This window comes from Pongo pygmaeus, chromosome 10, assembly GCF_028885625.2.
Source record: "Pongo pygmaeus isolate AG05252 chromosome 10, NHGRI_mPonPyg2-v2.0_pri, whole genome shotgun sequence".
Classification (NCBI taxonomy): domain Eukaryota; kingdom Metazoa; phylum Chordata; class Mammalia; order Primates; family Hominidae; genus Pongo; species Pongo pygmaeus.
The window spans coordinates 73,357,565-73,379,536 of record NC_072383.2 but is presented as its reverse complement, the minus strand read 5'-3'; the positions used below and the strand labels follow the sequence as shown (position 1 = coordinate 73,379,536).

General features: G+C 36.9%; 2 protein-coding genes and 1 long non-coding RNA gene across 9 annotated transcripts in view; 2 read left to right on the top strand and 1 right to left on the bottom strand.

Moving 5' to 3' along the window:
• CAPS2 (calcyphosine 2) overlaps positions 1-21,972 on the top strand; it is a 128,839-nt gene that overhangs the window by 20,034 nt on the left and 86,833 nt on the right. The window lies entirely within an intron of this gene.
• GLIPR1L1 (GLIPR1 like 1) overlaps positions 333-21,972 on the bottom strand; it is a 44,983-nt gene continuing 23,343 nt past the window's right edge. Inside the window, exons 4-6 of one of the 3 annotated variants that reach the window (XM_054443019.2) lie at positions 11,399-11,487; positions 897-923; positions 333-802 (exon numbers count right to left, since the gene is read on the bottom strand). In XM_054443019.2, coding sequence (XP_054298994.1) covers positions 711-802; positions 897-923; positions 11,399-11,487 — 208 coding nt within the window. In that variant the 3' untranslated portion in view covers positions 333-710. Of the gene's footprint in view, positions 803-896; positions 924-7,921; positions 8,011-11,398; positions 11,488-21,972 lie in introns of those variants that run through there. The other 2 variants (XM_054443020.2, XM_063646510.1) reach the window with 2 other exon arrangements.
• On the top strand, positions 13,400-14,693 carry LOC134737599 (uncharacterized). The gene is made up of 2 exons (XR_010122634.1): positions 13,400-13,456; positions 13,562-14,693. It is a non-coding gene; the product is annotated as an uncharacterized LOC134737599 (long non-coding RNA).

Below are 21,972 nucleotides of genomic sequence, written 5' to 3'. Positions count from 1 at the left end.
TTATTAAATGTTATGTTTTTTTTCCTTCAGAAAAAAGAAATGCCAGAACTGAATAATTCTCTGGTTTGTAGAAGTGTTGTTACCTATACTAATTTTATATGGCTTTTAAAAGATATGCTGTTAGCATCCTGTTATTTTCTATGGGGCATATTTAAAAATAAATCTCCTAGAAGAGTGCAACTTTAATTTGCAGAACATATATTTACTTTTTAAAGGTTGAAAATTTAGTTAATTTTCCTTTTTGAGTTTAATTCATTGATTTATTCCCCAACCATTGATTATGGCCATAATGTATAACATTACATGCTATCTGAAAAAACTTTCCTCAGTAACATTTTGTTTCTGAATGATGTTGATGGTATTCATAAAAGAAACTACTGGTATATAAGGAAACTATTTAATATCTGAAATATCTTTAGTTCTCTAAACGTACTATAACTAAAATGACAATCCATTCTCATTAGAAAATTAAAGAGTGGAACACTTTTGATATACATATGGATTTGTAATTAAAAAATAATCTCAAGACTTTATTCTGTTATCCATTTTCCGTACAATACATTTTTTGAGTTAAAAACAAACATTAAATTTAGGTATCAGGCAAGAGTGTAGAAGATTCAATAAAGAATCAAAGTGATGATAAGTTATATTAAGCAATAAACTATTCCTTTATTTTAACATTTGAGAATTTCTTTTGTATATAAATGACATTAAAAGATTCTCAGAAGAAGAAAACCTAAGCTGAATGGATTAAAGGCTGTCTGCTGAGGTGCTCTCCCCGTTGGCTTCAGAAATGGATTTTCTGTTAAAAACAAAAACAAAACCAGAATAGTTAAGAGTTCAATTCATTTTCAATGGGAGGAAATAATTTAATACTAAAATATTTTGATACATACCGTTAGGTATAATAAGTTGTGGAGTCCCTAAAGTAAAAATAAAAGTTAATATTATAAAATATTATAAAACAAGAAAAGATGTTTCTTTGCTTTTATGGCTTTTAGAATAAGACAATCAACTAACAAAAATTAGTTTGACTTTTTAACAAGAAAATGAAACTTTCGGGGGTGGAGCCAAGATGGCCGAATAGGAACAGCTCCGGTCTACAGCTCCCACCGTGAGTGACACAGAAGACGGGTGATTTCTGCATTTCCATCTGAGGTACCAGGTTCATCTCACTAGGAAGTGCCAGACAGTGGGCGCAGGACAGTGGGTGCAGCGCACCGTGCGCGAGCTGAAGCAGGGCGAGGCGTTGCCTCACTTCGGAAGCACAAGGGGTCGGGGAGTTCCCTTTCCTAGTCAAAGAAAGGGGTGACAGACGGCACCTGGAAAATTGGGTCACTCCCACCCTAATACTGTGCTTTTCCAACAGGCTTAAAAAACGGCACACCAGGAGATTATATCCCGCACCTGGTTCAGAGGGTCCTACGCCCACGGAGTCTTGCTGATTGCTAGCACAGCGGTCTGAGATCAAACTGCAAGGTGGCAGCAAGGCTGGTGGAGGGGCACCCACCATTGCCCAGGCTTGCTTAGGTAAACAAAGCAGCCGGGAAGCTCGAACTGGGTGGAGCCCACCACAGCTCAAGGAGGCCTGCCTGCGTCTGTAGGCTCCACCTCTGGGGGCAGGGCACAGACAAACAAAAAGACAGCAGTAACCTCTGCAGACTTAAATGTCCCTGTCTGACAGCTTTGAAGAGAGCAGTGGTTCTCCCAGCAGGCAGCTGGAGATCTGAGAATGAGCAGACTGCCTCATCAAGTGGGTCCCTGACCCCTGACCCCCGAGCAGCCTAACTGGGAGGCACCCCCCAGTAGGGGCAGATCAACACCTCACACGGCCAGGTACTCCTCTGAGACAAAACTTCCAGAGGAATGATCAGACAGCAGCATTCGCAGTTCAAGAAAATCTGCTGTTCTGCAGCCACCGCTGCTGGTACCCAGGCAAACAGGGTCTGGAGTGGACCTCTAGCAAACTCCAACAGACCTGCAGCTGAGGGTCATGTCTGTTACAAGGAAAACTAACAAACAGAAAGGACATCCACACCAAAAACCCATCTGTACATCACCAACATCAAAGACCAAAAGTAGATAAAACCACAAAGATGGGGAAAAAACAGAGCAGAAAAACTGGAAACTAAAAAGCAGAGCGCCTCTCCTCCTCCAAAGGAACGCAGCTCCTCACCAGAAATGGAACAAAGCTGGACGGAGAATGACTTTGACAAGTTGAGAGAAGAAGGCTTCAGATGATCAAACTACTCCGAGCTACAGAAGGAAATTCAACCCAAAGGCAAAGAAGTTAAAAACTTTGAAAAAAATTTAGATGAATGTATAACTAGAATAACTAATACAGAGAAGTGCTTAAAGGAGCTGATAGAGCTGAAAGCCAAGGCTCAAGGACTATGTGAAGAATGCAGAAGCCTCAGGAGCTGATGCGATCAAATGGAAGAAAGGGTATCAGTGATGGAAGATGAAATGAATGAAATGAAACGAGAAGGGAAGTTTAGAGAAAGAAGAATAAAAAGAAACGAACAAAGCCTCCAAGAAATATGGGACTATGTGAAAAGACCAAATCTATGTCTGATTGGTGTACCTGAAAGTGACGGGGAGAATGGAAACAAGTTGGAAAACACTCTGCAGAATATTATCCAGGAGAACTTCCCCAATCTAGCAAGGCAGGCCAACATTCAGATTCAGGAAATACAGAGAATTCCACAAAGATACTCCTCGAAAAGAGCAACTCCAAGACACATAATTGTCAGATTCACCAAAGTTGAAATGAAGGAAAAAATGTTAAGGGCAGCCAGAGAGAAAGGTCGGGTTACCCACAAAGGGAAGCCCATCAGACTAACAGCGGATCTCTTGGCAGAAACTCTACAAGCCAGAAGAGAATGGGGGCCAATATTCAACATTCTTAAAGAAAAGAATTTTCAACCCAGAATTTCATATCCAGCCAAACTAAGCTTCATAAGCGAAGGAGAAATAAAATCCTTTACAGACAAGCAAATGCTGAGAGATTTTGTCACCACCAGGCCTGCCCTAAAAGAGCTCCTGAAGGAAGCACTAAACATGGAAAGGAACAACCAGTACCAGCCACTGCAAAATCATGCCAAATTGTAAAGACCATCAAGGCTAGGAAGAAACTGCATCAACTAACTAGCAAAATAACCAGCTAACATCATAATGACAGAATCAAATTCACACATAACAATATTAACTTTAAATGTAAATGGAATAAATTCTCCAACTAAAAGGCACAGACTGGCAAATTGGGTAAAGAGTCAAGACCCATCAGTGTGCTGTATTCAGGAAACCCATCTCAAGAGCAGAGACACACATAGGCTCAAAATAAAGGGATGGAGGAAGATCTACCAAGCAAATGGAAAACAAAAAGAGGCAGGGGTTGCAATCCTAGTCTCTGATAAAATAGACTTTAAACCAACAAAGATAAAAAGAGACAAAGAAGGCCATTACATAATGGTAAAGGGATCAATTCAACAAGAACAGCTAACTAACTTAAATATATATGCACCCAATACAGGAGCACCCAGATTCATAAAGCAAGTCCTGAGTGACCTACAAAGAGACTTAGACTCCCACACAATAATAATGGGAGACTTTAACACCCCACTGTCAATATTAGACAGATCAACGAGACTGAAAGTTAACAAGGATACCCAGGAATTGAACTCAGCTCTGTACCAGGCGGACCTAATAGACATCTACAGAACTCTCCACCCCAAATCAACAGAATATACATTTTTTTCAGCACCACACCACACCTATTCCAAAATTGACCACATACTTGGAAGTAAAGCTCTCCTCAGCAAATGTAAAAGATCAGACATTATAGCAAACTGTCTCTCAGACCACAGTGCAATCAAACTAGAACTCAGGATTAAGAATCTCACTCAAAACCTCTCAACTACATGGAAACTGAACAACCTGCTCCTGAATGACTACTGGGTACATAACGAAATGAAGGCAGAAATAAAGATGTTCTTTGAAACCAACAAGGACAAAGACACAACATACCAGAATCTCTGGGACACATTCAAAGCAGTGTGTAGAGGGAAATTTATAGCACTAAATGCCCACAAGAGAAAGCAGGAAAGATCCAAAATTGACACCCTAACATCGCAATTAAAAGAACTAGAAAAGCAAGAGGAAACACATTCAAAAGCTAGCAGAAGGCAAGAAATAACTAAAATCAGAGCAGAACTGAAGGACATAGAGACACAAAAAACCCTTCAAAAAATTAATGAATCCAGGAGCTGGTTTTTTGAAAGGATCAACAAAATTGACAGACTGCTAGCAAGACTAATAAAGAAAAAAAGAGAGAAGAATCAAATAGACGCAATAAAAAATGATAAAGGGGATATCACCACCGATCCCACAGAAATACAAACTACCATCAGAGAATATTACAAACACCTCTACGCAAATAAACTAGAAAATCTAGAAGAAATGGATAAATTCCTCGACACATACAGCCTCCCAAGACTAAACCAGGAAGAAGTTGAATCTCTGAATAGACCAATAATGGGCTCTGAAATTGTGGCAATAATCAATAGCTTACCAACCAAAAAGAGTCCAGGACCAGATGGATTCACAGCCAAATTCTACCAGAGGTACAAGGAGGAACTGGTACCATTCCTTCTGAAACTATTCCAATCAATAGAAAAAGAGGGAATCCTCCCTAACTCATTTTATGAGGCCAGCATCGTCCTGATACCAAAGCCTGGCAGAGACCCAACCAAAAAAGAGAATTTTAGACCAATATCCTTGATGAACATTGATGCAAAAATCCTCAATAAAATACTGGCAAACAGAATCCAGCAGCACATCAAAAAGCTTATCCACCATGATCAAGTGGGCTTCATCCCTGGGATGCAAGGCTGGTTCAATATACGCAAATCAATAAATGTAATCCAGCATATAAACAGAACCAAAGACAAAAACCACATGATTATCTCAATAGATGCAGAAAAGGCCTTTGACAAAATTCAACAACCCTTCATGCTAAAAACTCTCAATAAATTAGGTATTGATGGGACGTATCTCAAAATAATAAGAGCTATCTATGACAAACCCACAGCCAATATCATACTGAATGGGCAAAAACTGGAAGCATTCCCTTTGAAAACTGGCACAAGACAGGGATGCCCTCTCTCACCACTTCTATTCAACATAGTGTTGGAAGTTCTGGCCAGGGCAATTAGGCAGGAGAAGGAAATCAAGGGTATTTAGTTAGGAAAAGAGGAAGTCAAACTGTCCCTGTTTGCAGGTGAGATGATTGTATATCTAGAAAACCCCATTGTCTCAGCTCAAAATCTCCTTAAGCTGATAAGCAACTTCAGCAGAGTCTCAGGATATAAAATCAATGTACAAAAATCACAAGCATTCTTATACATCAATAACAGACAAACAGAGAGCCAAATCATGAGTTAACTCCCATTCACAATTGCTTCAAAGAGAATAAAATACCTAGGAATCCAACTTACAAGGGATGTGAAGGACCTCTTCAAGGAGAACTACAAACCACTGCTCAATGAAATAAAAGAGGATACAAACAAACAGAAGAACATTCCATGCTCATGGGTAGGAAGAATCAATATCGTGAAAATGGCCATACTGCCCAAGGTAATTTACAGATTTAATGCCATCCCCATCAAGCTACCAATGACTTTCTTCACAGAATTGGAAAAAACTACTTCAAAGTTCATATGGCACCAAAAAAGAGCCCGCATCGCCAAGTCAATCCTAAGCCAAAAGAACAAAGCTGGAGGCACCACACTACCTGACTTCAAACTATACTACAAGGCTACGGTAACCAAAACAGCATGGTACTGGTACCAAAACAGAGATATAGATCAATGGAACAGAACAGAGCCGTCAGAAATAATGCCACATATCTACAAGTATCTGATCTTTGACAAACCTGAGAAAAACAAGAAATGGGGAAAGGATTCCCTATTTAATAAATGATGCTCTGAAAACTGGCTAGCCATATGTAGAAGGCTGAAACTGGATCCCTTCCTTACACCTTATACAAAAATTAATTCAAGATGGATTAAAGACTTAAATGTTAGACCTAAAACCATAAAAACCGTAGAAGAAAACCTAGGCAATAGCATTTAGGACATAGGCATGGGCAAGGACTTCATGTCTAAAACACCAAAAGCAATGGCAACAAAAGCCAAAATTGACAAATGGGATCTAATTAAACTAAAGAGCTTCTGCACAGCAAAGGAAACTATCATCAGAGTGAACAGCCAACCTACAAAATGGGAGATAATTTTTGCAACCTAGTCATCTGACAAAGAGCTAATATCCAGAATCTACATGAACTCAAACAAATTTACAAGAAAAAAACAACCCCATCAAAAAGTGGGCAAAGGACATGAACAGACACTTCTCAAAAGAAGACATTTATGCAGCCAAAAAACACATGAGAAAATGCTCACCATCACTGGCCATCGGAGAAATGCAAATCAAAACCACAATGAGATACCATCTCACACCAGTTAGAATGGCAATCCTTAAAAAGTCAGGAAACCACAGGTGGTGGAGAGGATGTGGAGAAATAGGAACACTGTTACACTGTTGGTGGGAATGTAAACTAGTTCAACCCTTGTGGAAGTCAGTGTGGCTGTTCCTCAGGAATCTAGAACTAGAAATACCATTTGACCCAGCCATCCCATTACTGGGTATATACCCAAAGGAGTATTAATCATGCAGCTATAAAGACACATGCACACGTATGTTTATTGCGGCACTATTCAGAATAGCAAAGACTTGGAACCAACCCAAATGTCCAACAATGATAGACTGGATTAAGAAAATGTGGCACATATACATCATGGAATACTATGCAGCCATAAAAAATGATGAGTTCATGTCCTTTGTAGGGACATGGATGAAAGTGGAAATCATCATTCTCAGTAAACTATCATAAGAACAAAAAACCAAACACTGCATATTCTCGCTCATAGGTGGGAATTGAACAGTGAGAACACTTGGACACAGGAAGGGAACATCACACTCTGGGGACTGTTGTGGGGTGGGAAGAGGGGGAAGGAATAGCTTTAGGAGATATACCTAATGCTAAATGACGAGTTAATGGGTGCAGCACACCAGCATGGCACATGTATACATATGTAACTAACCTGCACGTTGTGCACATGTACCCTAAAACTTAAAGTATAATAATAATAATAATAAAATAAATAAATAAAATAAATAAATAATAAAAAAAAAAATTGTAAGTGGAAAAAAGCTTATAGATGGACATAACGAAATAAAATACTTTGGTATAATTATACAGTATGTTTGTGTTTTAAGCTATGTGTTACTACGAAAGAGTCAAAAAGTTCTTTTTTTTTTTTTTTTTCCTCCTAGGAAGCTATTGTTTAGGATCCTAATTCTAGGTTAGAGGTGCATTCTAAAGGATCTTCTCCACTGTCTTTTTCTAAAGCCAAGGAGATCCCTTGCCTTTTGGGTATCCTATTTGGTTTCCACTTTGGAGGTGTATTCTAAAGTGTCTTCTCCATTACTTTTTCTCCCCAAATTAATCTCAGTTGGCTTGTCTGTGCATTTTTGTGAGAAACTTAAACTGCCATTTTTATAGATAAATGAAAGACCTACCTCCTCAGCTCTGAAGAGAAAGGACATTTTGTTACTCCAAGCTGCAAGCTGCCCCTTGGGTGACTGGGGACTGAGTGGGAATGTCTGGGTGGTTAACCCCTTTTGACATGCCCCTACAGGGAACCCTCAACAAAATTAGTTTTAAAAGACTCATTCAAGAAATGCATATAGAGCTGTTCACTTGGCATTTTTAGCCTTCTCAGAGGTGATAGACCTCTGGAGAGAGAAACTGAGACACATAAGAGCGTGGAAATGACTCATTTGTAAAACACTGCAGTCTCACCCAAAATCAGCACACATTGATCTACAACACAAAAAAACCCTAGGCGACAGCTCCATTCCTCCTTTTAAGAAAAAAAAGTGGGCAACCATCTGAAAAAGAGAAAAGACAAGGAGAATGATCCACTTTGAGGTGCCGTGTTAGTTTTAGGGTGCCTCTCTTTGCAAGTGTTTGTGCAAAATGAAAAAGTTTGAGGGCATGCCAGGTTTACTAGTACCCAAACTAGTTACATATTATGGTCTGTTTTGCACATTTTAGGCTAATGGGCAAATTACGTCAAAGAAAAATTCATAGCCCAAAGGTCAATCTGCAACTCAAGAGTTCCTGAGTTCTCTACTTCTCTATTTTCTTTTCTGCCTGCTCTAAATCTGCTGTTACTTTTCTACTGAGACAAAAACCACTGTTTAGATCCAATCTTCTTCCTTTCTGTAAACCAGTGAGTTTGTATTAATATCTTATGGCTAGAGTTCTGAAATAAAAAATAGGATCTTTCTATGAGTGCGTATGTATGTGTTTATGTGTTTTGTTATGGATTGTGGCCACAAGGTACCAAATTGGCTTAAAGTTAAGAGTAGTCATAAATTAAGTAAAATAATAAGCCCACATGCTTTTCAAGTTCACATGACTTAAGTAAAATCTTTAATAAATAAACTGGCTTTAAAATTCTTCGTAAGGTAACATTAGAATTAGAATTGTAGCATTTTTGTTTGTTTATTGATCAAGTGGGTTCATATTTATCCCTGGCAAATATTATAAGGTGTCAAAATTTTGCATAAGGGTTATAAAACTATAAAGCCAGCCCAAAACAGAATAATCTTTGCTTGTGTAATTTTTGCTAAATAAGACATTTGGTATTGTTGGTTTAATGAAAACAGCTACATACTGAATTATTGGTAAAATACTCATATAGTTAGCCTTAAGTTTATTTCTTGAGTAAACACCCACAATTCATAGGGTATAAAAATGGTTAACAGGGAAATAATTTTAAATGATGACTATCACAGTTTTTGTAAATACTGTAGGTGAACTATTAAATAAATTAATGAGGTAAATGTAATAGAATAAATGTTTGTAAACAAACTTGTCTAAAGTTTGTTTGAATCTAAAGTTATATTTAACAATGTATATTCATTAACTCTCTGGGCAACGTTCAACTTAAAAAATGATAGGAAAACATTTTTTAAAAAATGTATTCTTATTGAAAGGTAAATAATGTTTGTTTCATTCAAAGGTTATTTAAAAGTTATATGCAAAAGAAGGTAAAAAGAATTATGAATTATCTGTTGGCTACAGTAATCCTCTAAAGAGTACCAGGTTGTAATTTTTTATGTTTTTAGTTAGTGCCCTAGTGGAATAGTTTCCTTTTTCTGTTCTAACACACACATTCTTTTTTAATTGTCAAATTATTAATGTGATTTATTGCTCATGGTTTTACTTCTTCCAGGAAAACCAGAATCATGACATTCTGAAGACGACAGATGATTTGACAAAACCTGAAAATGTTCCTCATTTGGAATCCCATTGAGCCTGATCTGCTTTTCATTGCATATGCTCTGTTGCTAAAACTATACAAGCACCTTCTCTCTAGGCCCAGGGACTATTGTGCAAGAGGTGGTTGCATGAGATTACAAGGGCTGGTTTTGAGGGGTATAATTAGTTCAGATCCTCTCAATGAAGCATGGGTACACAGATGCCTAAACAGCTGATAAAACATGGACTTTTCCTTCTGAGCTGTTATGTGGCACCTTTTAATCCATTCTAACCATAAATAATTTGCTGATTCCTGTAGAATTAACAACAAATTATTACTGAAAGAATATAAAGATACCCATGACAAAGCCTCCTGGGTACTCACAGTTATGGGATTTATGCAGATAATTATATACTAAAAATTTTTATCAGACACCTTAGGACACATTACTAAAGACAACAAAAAGAAATGTGGCACAACAAAAATCTCTAAATTCCTTAGCTTAAAATGCTTTAATAATGCTTATGTTTTGTGTAGCTAATTGCTATAAGTCTACAACTAAAACCAAGATTACAGCAGCTGAATGTATAGAAGTTAAAGATAAGTCAATTTTGTATCTTCACCTTTGTGTTTTTGTTTGTTGGCTTTTATATTACTTAAAAAAATTTAACAATTAATGAATGCCTGTCCATGTCCATTCCCATCTGGGTTGGAACAGTTAAATTGGCTATAAGTTTTTGGATCTAGGTCCCTTGGCAATAGGGGTTCCAATGAGGGACAGGATGAACCTGGGGCAGGCAGCCATGCCACCCTGACAACACTATGGGATAAAGTAAATGTATACTGGCCATTGATCTTGCCTATGGCAAATGTTGGCCAGAAGGGGGAGAATGTAAACCAAAACTAAAATTCTAAGCCCCCCAACCATCTGAATGGACCTCTACTTTTACAAAGTGCATTCCAAAGTTAACCTGAAAAACTGGTTCAGGCCATGATGGAAAAGGGGAGGTCAGAAGCTGACCAGTATTAACACCAATAGAGATCTTAAGTCTAATAGAAGAGACTTTTTCAATCTGATAAGAAACATTTACAATCTAGTCTCTCAGAAGCCTGATATCTTGAGGTTTCATCTACTTAATAAACCCTTGGTCTCCACAACCCCTTATCTTAACCGAGGTATTCCCTTCTATTGATTGTAAGCCTTTAGACAATTACTTAACTTAACCAATTGCCAATCAGAACATCTTTGAATCTGCCTTTGACTTTTGACTTGCAAGCCCCATTTCCAGTTGTTTTGCCTTTCTGGACAGAACTAATGTACATCTTGCATGTATTGATTGATGTCTTATGTCTCCTTAAAATGTAAAAAACAAGTTGTAGCCTGACCACCTTGGACACATGTTCTCAGGGTCTCCTGAGGGCTGTCTCACAGGCCATTGGTCACTCATATTTGCTCAGAATAAATCTCTTCAAATGTTTTACAGAGTTTGATATTTTGCTGACATGTGGCTCCATTTTTTTTTCTCTGCCCTCACTGCCCAAAATTTATACTTTTAGTCTTAAAAAGCATATTTGTTTTGAGAACCAAAAAGCTGATCATGAAAGAGAAACATGTTAGTTTTAAATTATAGTTACTTTGGACATTGACTAACAAATTACTTCTGAATGGGTCACTATTCTAACAACTAATAACAGGAGGTCAATGAAAGCAAGTAAAAATAAGAAGCATTTCAACCCATAGTTATTTTCAGTGCAGCAGCAAATTGAATCATGGTTGTACCTCATTCCTTTCTGCTCTTTAGCTTCAGAAGGGGAGTAATCAGTGAAGAAAACAGGAATCATCTGAGTTTAAGTATTAAAATTTATGACAAATGATTTATATCATCAGATAACAACAATCAAATCTTGTCCATAATTTGTAAACTTGAGAAGCCAAATTTTTAAAATATAATAAATATATGGAAACTTTGCTCTCTAAATATAATAATATTATTTTTTTTTTTGCTTACTGCAGAGGTTCTTTACACATTTCTCTTCTTTTGAGCAGAGAGAGCAAGATTCTCCTCTTATGTAAGGAGGCATATTTGCAAAATTTCCTCTGTAAAAAAGAGAAACATTGATTAGCCAAATGGCTGTTAATTTCTCTGATTTTGTTCATGCATGCATGCAAGTTGTTTTAGTCATTCATTAAGTCATAAATGTTGAAAATGAAAAATAATAATATGTCTCAATTTTATTTTCATTTCTTTTGTTAAAATAAGCTATTAAAAGAATTCCTTACAGGATGAATCACGTGGACATTCTATTCTTGAATATTCTATAGAAGAATAATGAGATGTGAACCCAATGTAATTATGCATGTGATAGTTGCAAAGTTTTTGTCATAGATAGTATGATTATTTCTCATTTTGTATATGAAATAAGTAATATTTAAATTACGAACATAAATATGTGTTTTATGTTTTAATTTTAAAGTATAATATCATAGTCCTTATCTAGTTCTATTTGATGATGTAAGACTTGACAGCTATTATGCCTGATTTTTAATAGTATGTCTTAAATTTTTCAAAGCCTCTTTCTTTATCTTCTATCTGTGAAAGATTTAAAAATGTGTTACTTATTTAGAGTACACAAATAAAAATATAACAACTTGAGTAGTATTCCATTAAAGAATCTGCCACAATTTAGTTATATATTCTTCAATTGATGGGCATTTGGGTTGGTCAAGTTTTTGATCACTACCAACAGGGTTGCTATGAATGTTCAAAGCATTCATACATATATCATTATAGGGACACAGATCTAACAGTGCATGAGAATACCATGGCCTTCACATTGTCCCCAGCATTTGGCATGGCCACTCTCTAGCCATTCTAATAGTGGTGTAGTGGTATTTATTGTGACCTTAATTTGTATTTTTTAAATGACTAATGATGTTGAGCATTTTTATGTGTGTATTTGTTACCTACGTATCTTCTTTGTATTTAAAAAAATTAAAATTGAGTTTTAAGTTTTCTTTATATTGAATTGTGAGAGTTCTTCCTATATTCCAGGGTACATCCTTTATTTGATATATGTTGCTGTTATTATTGTTGTTTACAGACTTTCTTCCAGGTGGCTTGTCTTTTCATTCTCTTAACAGTGTCTTTGAATAGTAGTTATTTTTAATTTTAATGACATTAAATTTATATATCATTGTTTTAGTGTGGTAGTTTAAAAATCTTTGGCTATCTAAAGGTCATAGAGGTTTTTGTTCATCTTTTCTTCTAAAATTTTTATAGTTTTAGATTTTACATTTAGGTCTATTGATATGGTTTGGCTCTGTGTCCTCACCCAAATCTCACCTTGAATTGTAATTCCCATGTGTTGAGGGAGGAACCTGTAATCCCCACGTTTAGGGAGGGAGGTGATTGGATTATGGGGGTGGTTTCCCTCATGCTCTTCTTTTGATAGTGAGTTCTACTGAGGTCTGATCATTTTAAAAGTGTTTAGAAGTTCTTCCTTTACTTTTGTCTCTCCTGCTGCCCTGTAAGGAAGGTTCTGGCTTCCCCTTCACCTTCTGTCATGATTGTAAGTTTCCTGAGGCCTCCCCAGTCACGTGGAACTGTGAGTCAGTTACATCTCTTTCCTCAGCTAAAACAGGCTGAGGTACAGCTTGGGCTGTTGCTTCAGAGGGTGCAAACCCCAAGCCTTGGTGACTTCCATATGGTGTTGAGAGTGGCAGGAGGCAGCCAAATGCCTAGGCAGATAGGGTTGGGTTCCTGGTGAAACCCCACCTTCAAGCCAAAGACAGTTTAAAACCTGAAAGCCAAGCTACAAGTTAAATCTTTGGACTGGATTGAGAACTTATTTTCTTGTTTGGTGCACTTTCCTCTGATTGATACCCACCCTTCACCTATTTTACATATACCTACCCTTTCCTAATTAGTTTTCTACACTGTTGTGGCCAGCTTTGAGTGGTGTCTTCACTTTAACTTCTTTTTTTTTTTTTTGGCATTCTCACAGACCAATCAGCACACACTCTTCATTCTGAGTCCATAAAGGGCCCCAGTCCCAGCCACAAAGAGGTACTTTCCAGCCTTTGGGTAGGGGAACCATCCCCTTCCTGCCATGTTTCTCTTTGTTGAGAGTTTCTCTTTTGTTTAATTAATTCTACTCCACTCACTTTCCAGTGTCTGCACACCTAATTCTTCCTGGTTGTGAGACAAGAACTCAGACCTATCTGAGCTAAGGGGAAGAAAGACTGCAACAGTGTTGGGCCTGTGGATGCACAGAAGTCAAGAATTGAAGATTGGAAACCTCCACCTAGATTTCAGAGGACGTATGGAAATGCCTGGATGTCTAGGCAGAAGTCTGCTGCAGGGGTAGAGCCCTCATGGAGAGCCTCTACTAGGGCAGTGTGGAAAGAAAAGGTGGGGTTGGAGACTCCACACAGAGTCCCCACTGGTGCACTGCCTAGTGGAGCTGTGAGAAAGGGCCACCATTCTCCAGACCTCAGAATGGTAGATCCAATGACAACTTGCACCATGCATCAGGAGAAGCCACAAGCTCTCATTATCAGCCTGTGAAGGAGCTGCCCAAGGCCATGGGAGCCCACCTCTCCCATCAGCATGCCCCCGATATGAGACATGGTGCCAAAGGAGATTATTTCAGAGATTTAAGATTTAATGAGTGCCCCACTGGATTTTGGACTTGTGCAGGGCCTATAGCCCCTTTGTTTTGGCCAATTTCTGTCATTTGGAATGGGAGCATTTACCCAATGCCTGTATTCCTATTGTATGTAGGAAGGAACTAACTTGTTTTTGATTTTACAGGCTTATAGGCAGAAGGGACTTGCCTTTTCTCAGATGAGACTTTGGATTATGGACTTTGAGTTAATGCTGAAATCATTTAAGATTTTGGGGGACTGTATGATTGGTTTGGAAATGTAAAAATACATGAGATTTGGGTGGGGCTGGGGCAGAATGATAGGGTTTGGCTCTGTGTCCCCACCCAAAACTTATCTCTAATTGTAATTCTCATGTGTTGAGGGAGGGTACTATAATCTCCACATGTTTAGAGAGGGAGGTGATTGGATCCTGGGGGTAGTTTCCCCCATGCTGTTCTCATGATAGTGAGTGAGTTCTCATGAGATCTGATGGTTTTAAAAATGTTTCGAAGTTCCTCCTTTTCTCTTCTCTCTCTTGCTGCACTGTGAAGAAGGTGCTTGTTTCCCCTTTGCCTTATGCCATCATTGTAAGTTTCCTGAGGCCTCCCTAGCTATGTGGAACTGTAGTCAATTAAACCTATTTCCTTTATAAATTACCCAGTCTTGGGTATTTCTTTATAGCAGTGTGAAAATGAACAAATACATCTATGATCCATTTTGAGTTAATTTTTGTAGTTGTATAGATCCAAGTTACTTTATGGATAACTAATTGTTGCAGTACGATTTATTAATTTTTTTTCCACTGAAATACCTTTGTGCATTTCTGAAAAATTACTTGAAAATAATGTGGTCAACCATGTGTGTGTCTATTTCTGATCTCTGTATTCTATTCCACTAATCTATTTGTCTAACTTTATGCAAATACCACAATGTTGGGAGTATTTTACAGTTTTAATAACTTTTGAAAACCATATTATTAGCACTTGAAAGCAATAGTATTCGTCCTTTAAATTTATTCTATTTCAAGTTGTTTTGGTTATTCAAAATTTTTGTACTTCCACATGAATTTTCTGATCAACTTCTCAATTTATACAATCAAAGCCTGGTAGAATTTTTACTGGGATTGTCTTGAATTCATAGATCAATTCAGCAAAAAAAAAAAAAAAAAAAAAAAAAAAAAAAAGACATCTTCACAATACTGAGTTATATCTCACTATGTGTGTCTTTGTTAGTTTCTCTCATGATATTATGTAGTTTTCAGTACATGTCTCTTTCTTTTGCCAGATCTATTCCTAGATAATTTATATTTTTGATGCTATTATAAATGATGTTATTTTCATTCAATTTCTGATTGTTAAGTGTTAGTATACAGACATGTAATTAATTTTTGTATACTTATTTTGTATCCTAAAAGATTGCTAAACTTACCTGTTTTAGATGAGTTTTGGTAGGCTCCAGTGGATTTTCTATACAGTAGCAGTCAGCACAGTATGGCCCAGAGGCCAAATCAGTCCTATGGTCTGTTTTTCTATATTTTTATGTTTTATCTGTTTTATGTAGTCTGTAAGCTTATATATATATATATATACACACACACACACACACGCATTATATATATATTATGAACAATATTTTTAAACCATATATGTTACATATAATATATTATCTATATTATATATATTTAAACCATATATAGTCATATGTATTATATATTATATAACATATAGTTTAAATCTATATATAATATATATTTAAAGCATACAGACATGTAATTAATTTTTGTATACTTATTTTTATCCTAAAAGATTGCTAAACTTACTTGTTTTAGTAACTGAACTATAGGCATGTGCCACCATGCCAAAGTAATTTTTTAAAAAATTTTTCTATAGATGCAGTCTCACTCTGCTGCTAGGGCTGGTCTTGAATTTCTTGCCTCAAATGATTCTCCCACATCAGCCTCTTGAGTAGTTGGGCTTACGTGTCTGCCGCTGTGCCCAGCACTGTAGCCTTCTTTGACAGATAGCATGGTAAACCTTTTTCCATTCTTTTGCTTCTGTCTATTTGTGTCTTTATATTCAAAGTAAAAAAAAGAATCCTAAAGTTTGTCATAGGCAGCATAAAGCTGGTTTTCAATTTCTTAGCCAATTGTGCAATCTCTTTTTTAATTCGGGGCATTTGTACCATTTAAATTTAACATAATTATTGATAGTTAGGTTTGAGGCTATCATCTTATTCATTTTATTTGCTTCATCTGTTTTCTGTTTCCCTTTTCCTTTCTTTTTGCCTTTCTTTGGGTTAATTAAATATCTTTTAAAAATTCCATTTTACCTGCTTTGTTGGCTTATTTGCAATTACTCTTTGTTTTGCTTAATTTTAGTGGTTACTTTAGAATTTATAGTGTGCATCTTTTACTTATCATGGTCAAGTTAGATTATGGCACTTCACATGGATTAAAAGAACTTCAAGGTGGTTCAATTTTACATATACAATATCACAATATGTTTATTTTGATTAAATAATTATCTTTGAAAGAGAATTAAATAAGAAAACATCTTATATATTTATCCACAAACTTATCATCTCCAGTCATCTATAAACATATTTAACCTTTATTTTTAAAAGATTTTCTGTGTATAGAATTTTCATTTGACAGTTTCATTTTGCTTTTGTTTTTAAAGATATTGCTGTCTTTTCTCTTGCATTATGTCTAGTGAAAACTCTGCTGTCATCTCTCTTCTTTTTCTTTTTTTAAATTATATTTTTGTTTTTATTTTAATTTCCAGGGTACAAATGCAGGATGGGCAGGTTTGTTACATAGGTAAATGTGTGCCATTGTGGTTTGCTGCACAGATCAACGCATCACCTAGGTATTAAGCCCAGCATGCATTAGCTATTTTTGCTGATGCTCTCCCTCTCCCCACCCTACCCCCAACAGGCCCCAGTGTGTGTTGTTACCCTTTGTGTGGCCATGTGTTCCCATTGATCAGCTCCCATTTGTAAGTGAGAACATGTGGTGTTTGGTTTTTCTGTTCCTGCATTAGTTTGCTGAGAATAATAGCTTCTAGCTCCATCCATGTCCCTGCAAATGACATGATCTCATTCCTTTTTATGGCTGCATAGTATTCCATGGTGTATATATATCACATTTTCTTTATCCAGTCTATCATTGATGGGCATTTAGGTTGATTCCATGTCTTTGCTGTTGTAAATAGTGCTGCACTGAACATACGTGTGCATGTATCTTTGTAATAGAATAATTTATATTTTTTGGGTATATACCTTACAATAGGATTGCTGGGTCAAATGGGATTTCTGGTTCTAGATCTTTGAGGAATTACCACACTGTCTTCCACAATGGTTTGACTATTGTGGAGTGTACATTCCCACCAACAGTGTAAAAACATTCCTATTTCTCCACAACCTCACCAGCATCTGTTGTTTCTGGACTTTTTAATAATTGCCATTCTAACTGGCATGAGATGTTATCTAATTGCTATTTTGATTTGCATTTCTCTAATGACCAGTGATGTTGAGCTGTGTTTTGTAGTTTGTTGGCTGCATAAATATCTTATTTTGAGAAGTGTCTGTTCATGTCTTTTGCTCATTTTTGAATGAATTTTGTTTTATAAATTTACTTAAGTTCCTTGTAGATTCTGGATATTAGACCTTTGTCAGATGGATAGATTGCTAAAATTTTCTCCCACTCTGTAGGTTGCTTGTTTACTCTGATGATAGTTTCTTTTGCTGTGTAGAAGTTCTTTAGTTTAATTGATCCCATTTATCCATTTTTGCTTTTGTTGCAATTGCTTTTGATGTTTTTGTCATGAAATGTTTGCCCATGCCTATGTCCTGAATAGTATTGCCTAGATTTTCTTCTAGGGTTTTTATAGTTTTGGGTTTTACATTTAAGCCTTTAATCCATCTTGAGATAATCTTTGTATAAGGTGTAAGGAAGTTGTGCAGTTTCAATTCTCTGCATATGGCTAGCCTGTTCTCCCAGCACCATGTATTAAATAGGGAGTCCTTTCCTCATTGCTTCTTTTTGTCAGGTTTGTCAAAGACTAGATGATTGTAGATGTGCAGTCTTATTTCTGAGTTCTCTCTTCTGTTCCATTGGTCTGTGTGTCTGTTTTTGTACCAGTACCATGCTGTTTTGGTTACTATAGCCTTGTAGTATAGTTCAAAGTCAGGTAGTGTGATTCCTCCAGGTTTGTTCTTTTCTGCTTAGGATGTCTTGGCTACATAAACTCTTTTTTGGTTCCATATGAATTTTAAAATAGTTTTTTTCTAGTTCTGTGAAGAATGTCAATGAGTTTAATGGGAATAGCATTGAATCTATAAATTACTTTGGGCAGTATGGTCATTTTCACGATATTGATTCTTACTATCCATGAACATGGAATGTTTTTTCGTTTGTTTGTGTCTTCTCTAATTTCCTTGAGCAGTGGTTTGTAGTTCTCCTTGAAGAAGTCCTTCACTTTTTTTGTTAGCTGTATTTCTAGGTATCTTATTCTCTTTCTAGCAATTGTGAATGGGAATTTATTCATGATTTGACTTTCTGCTTGTCTGTTGTTGGTGTACAGGAATGCTTGTGACTTTTGCATATTGATTTTGTATCCTGAGAGTGCCAAAGTTGCTTATCAGCTTAAAAAGCTTTTGGGATGAGATAATGGGGTTTTCTAGATATAGGATCATATCATCTGCAAACAAAGACAAAGACAATTTGACTTCCTCTTTTCCTATTTGAATACCCTCCCCTTTTTTTTCTCTTCCCTGATTGCTCTGGCCAGAACTTCCAATACTATGTTGAATAGAAGTGGTGAGAGAGGACTTTTTTGCCTTATACTGGTTTTCAAAGGGAATGCATCCAGCTTTTGCCCATTCAGTATGATATTGGTCATGGGTTTCTCATAAATGGCTCTTTTTTTTTGGTGTATGCTCCTTCAATTCCTAGTTTATTGAGAGGAGTTTTTAACATAAAGGAATGTTGAATTTTATTGAAGGCCTTTTGGCATCTATTGAGATAATCGTGTGGTTTTTGTCTTTAGTTCTGATGATATAATGAATTACATTTATTGATTTGCATATGTTGAACCAGACTTGCATCCTGGGGATGAAGCCAACTTGATTGTGATGGATGAGCTTTTTGATATGTTGCTGGATTTGGTTTGCCGGTATTTTATTGAGAATTTTTGCATTGATGTTCATCAGGGATATTGGCCTGAAGTATTTTTTGTTGTTTCTTTGCCGGGTTTTGGTATCAGGATGATGCTGGCCTCATATAATGAGTTAGGGAGGAGTCCCTCCTTTTCAGTTGTTTGGAATATTTTCAGAAGAAGGGGTATCATTTCCTCTTTGTTCTTCTGGTAGAATTCAGCTGTAAATCTGTCTGGTCCTGTGCTTTTTTTGGTTGATAGGCTGTTCATTACTGCCTCAATTTCAGAACTTGTTATTGGTCTATTCAGGGATTCAACTTCTTCCTGGTTCAGACTTGGGAGGGCATATGTTTACAGGAATTTATCCATTTCTTCTAGATTTTGCAAGTGATTTGCACAGAGGTGTTTATAGTATTCTCTGATGGTTGTTTGTATTTCTGTGGGGTCAGTGGTGATACCCCTTTATCATTTTTTATTGTGTCTATTTGATTCTTCTCTCTTCTTTATTATTCTATTTAGTTAGCAGTCTTTCTGTTTTATTAATCTTTTCAAAAAGCCAGCTCCTGGATTCATTGATTTTTTTGAAGGGTTTTTCATGTTTGTATCACCTTTAGTTTCACTCTGATCTTGGCTTTTTCTTGTCTTCTGCTAGCTTTGGGGTTTGTTTGCTCTTGGTTCTCTAGTTCCTTTAGTTATGATGTTAGGATGTCAATTTGGGATCTTTCTAGCTTTTTGATGTGAGCATTTGGCACTATAAATTTCTCTCTTAACACTGCTTTAGCTGCGTCCCAGAGATTCTAGTGTGTTGTCTCATTGTTCTCATTAGTTTCTAAGAACTTCTTGATTTCTGCCTTAATTTCATTATTTACCCAGGAGTCATTCAAGAGCAGGTTGTTCAATTTCCATGTAGTTGTGTGGTTTTGAGTGTTTCTTAATCTTGAATTCTAATTTGATTGTATTTTTTCTGAGAGACTGTTATGATTTCAGTTCTTTTGCATTTGGTGAGGAGTGATTTACTTCCAATTATGTGCAGTTTTAGAATAAGTGCCTTGTGGCACTGAGAAGAATGTATATTCTGTTGTTTTGGGGTGGAGAGTTCTGCAGATATCTGTCAGGTCCACTTGACCCAGAGCTGAGTTCAACTTCAGGATATCTTTGTTAATATTCTGTCTCTATCATCTGGCTAATGTTGACAGTGGGGTGTTAAAATCTCCCACTATTATTGTGTGGGAGTCTAAGTCTCTTTGTAGGTCTCTAAGAACTTGTTTTATGAATCTGGGTGCTCCTGTATTGGGTGCATATATATTTAGGATAGTTAGCTCTTCTTGTTGAATTGATTCCTTTACCATTATATAATGCCCTTCTTTGTCTTTTTTGATCTTTGTTGGTTTAAAGTTTGTTTTATCAGAAACTAGGATTTCAACCTCTGCTTTTTTCTGTTTTCCATTTCCTCGGTAAATTTTCCTCCATCCCTTTGAGTCTATGTATGTCTTTGCATGTGAGATGGGTCTCTTGAATGCAGCTCACTGATGGATGTTGGCTCTTTATCCAGCTTACCATTCTGTGTCTTTTATATGGGGCCCTTAGGCCATTTACATTTAACGTTAGTATAGTTATATGTGAATTTGATCCTGTCATCATGATGCTAGCTGGTATTTTGCAGACTTATTTATATAGTTGCTTCATAGTGTTGTTGGTTTGTGTACTTCAGCGTGTTTTTTGTAGTGACTGGTAACCATTTTTCCTTTCCATATTTAGTGCTTCCTTCAGGAGCTCTTGCAAGGCAGGCCTGGTGGTGATGAATTCCCTCAGCATTTGCTTGTCTGAAAAAAAATCTCATTTCTCCTTCACTTATGAAGTTTAGTTTGGCTGGATATGAAATTCTAGACTGAAAATTTTTTTCTTTAAGAATGTTAAATATTGGTCCAGCATGATGGCTCATGCCTGTAATCCCAGCACTTTGGGAGGCCAAGAGGGTGGATCACCTGAGGTCAGGAGTTCAAGACCAGGCTGGCCAACATGGCAAAACCCCGTGTCTACTAAAAATACAAAAATTAGCCGGGTGTGGTGGGGAGTGCCTCTAATCCCAGCTACTCAAGAGGCTGAGGCAGGAGAATCACTTGAACCTGGGAGGCAGAGGTGGTAGTAAGTCAAGATCACACCAGTACACTCTACCTTGGGTGACAGAGCAGGACTCCATCTCAAAAAAAAAAAAAAAAAAAAAAACCAGAATGTTAAATATTGTTCCCAATGTCTTCTGGTTTTTAGGGTTTCTGCTGAGAGGTCTGCTGTTAGTCTGATGGGCTTCCCTTTGTAGATGGCCTGGCCTTTCTCTCTGGCTGCCCTTAACAGTGTCTCCTTCAGTTTGACCTCCGAAAATCTGATGATTATGTGTCTTGGGGTTGATCTCATGGAGTGTCTTACGGGGGTTCTCTGGATTTCCTGAATTTGAATGTTGACCTTTCTTGCTAGGTTGAGGAAGTTCTCCTGGATGATATCCTGAAGTGTGTTTTCCAACTCGGTTCGTTCTCCCCGTTTATTTCAGGTACCCCAATCAATCATAGGTTCAATCTTACATAATCTCATAGTTCTCACAGGTTTTGTTTGTTCCTTTTTTCTCTAATCTTGTCTGCCTACCTTATTTCAGCAAGATAGTCTTCAAGCTCTGATATCCTTTCTGCCACTTGGTCTGTTTGGATATTGATACTTGTGATTGCATTGTGAAGTTCTTGTGTTGTGTTTAAACAGCTCCATCAGTTTATTTATATTCCTCTCTAAA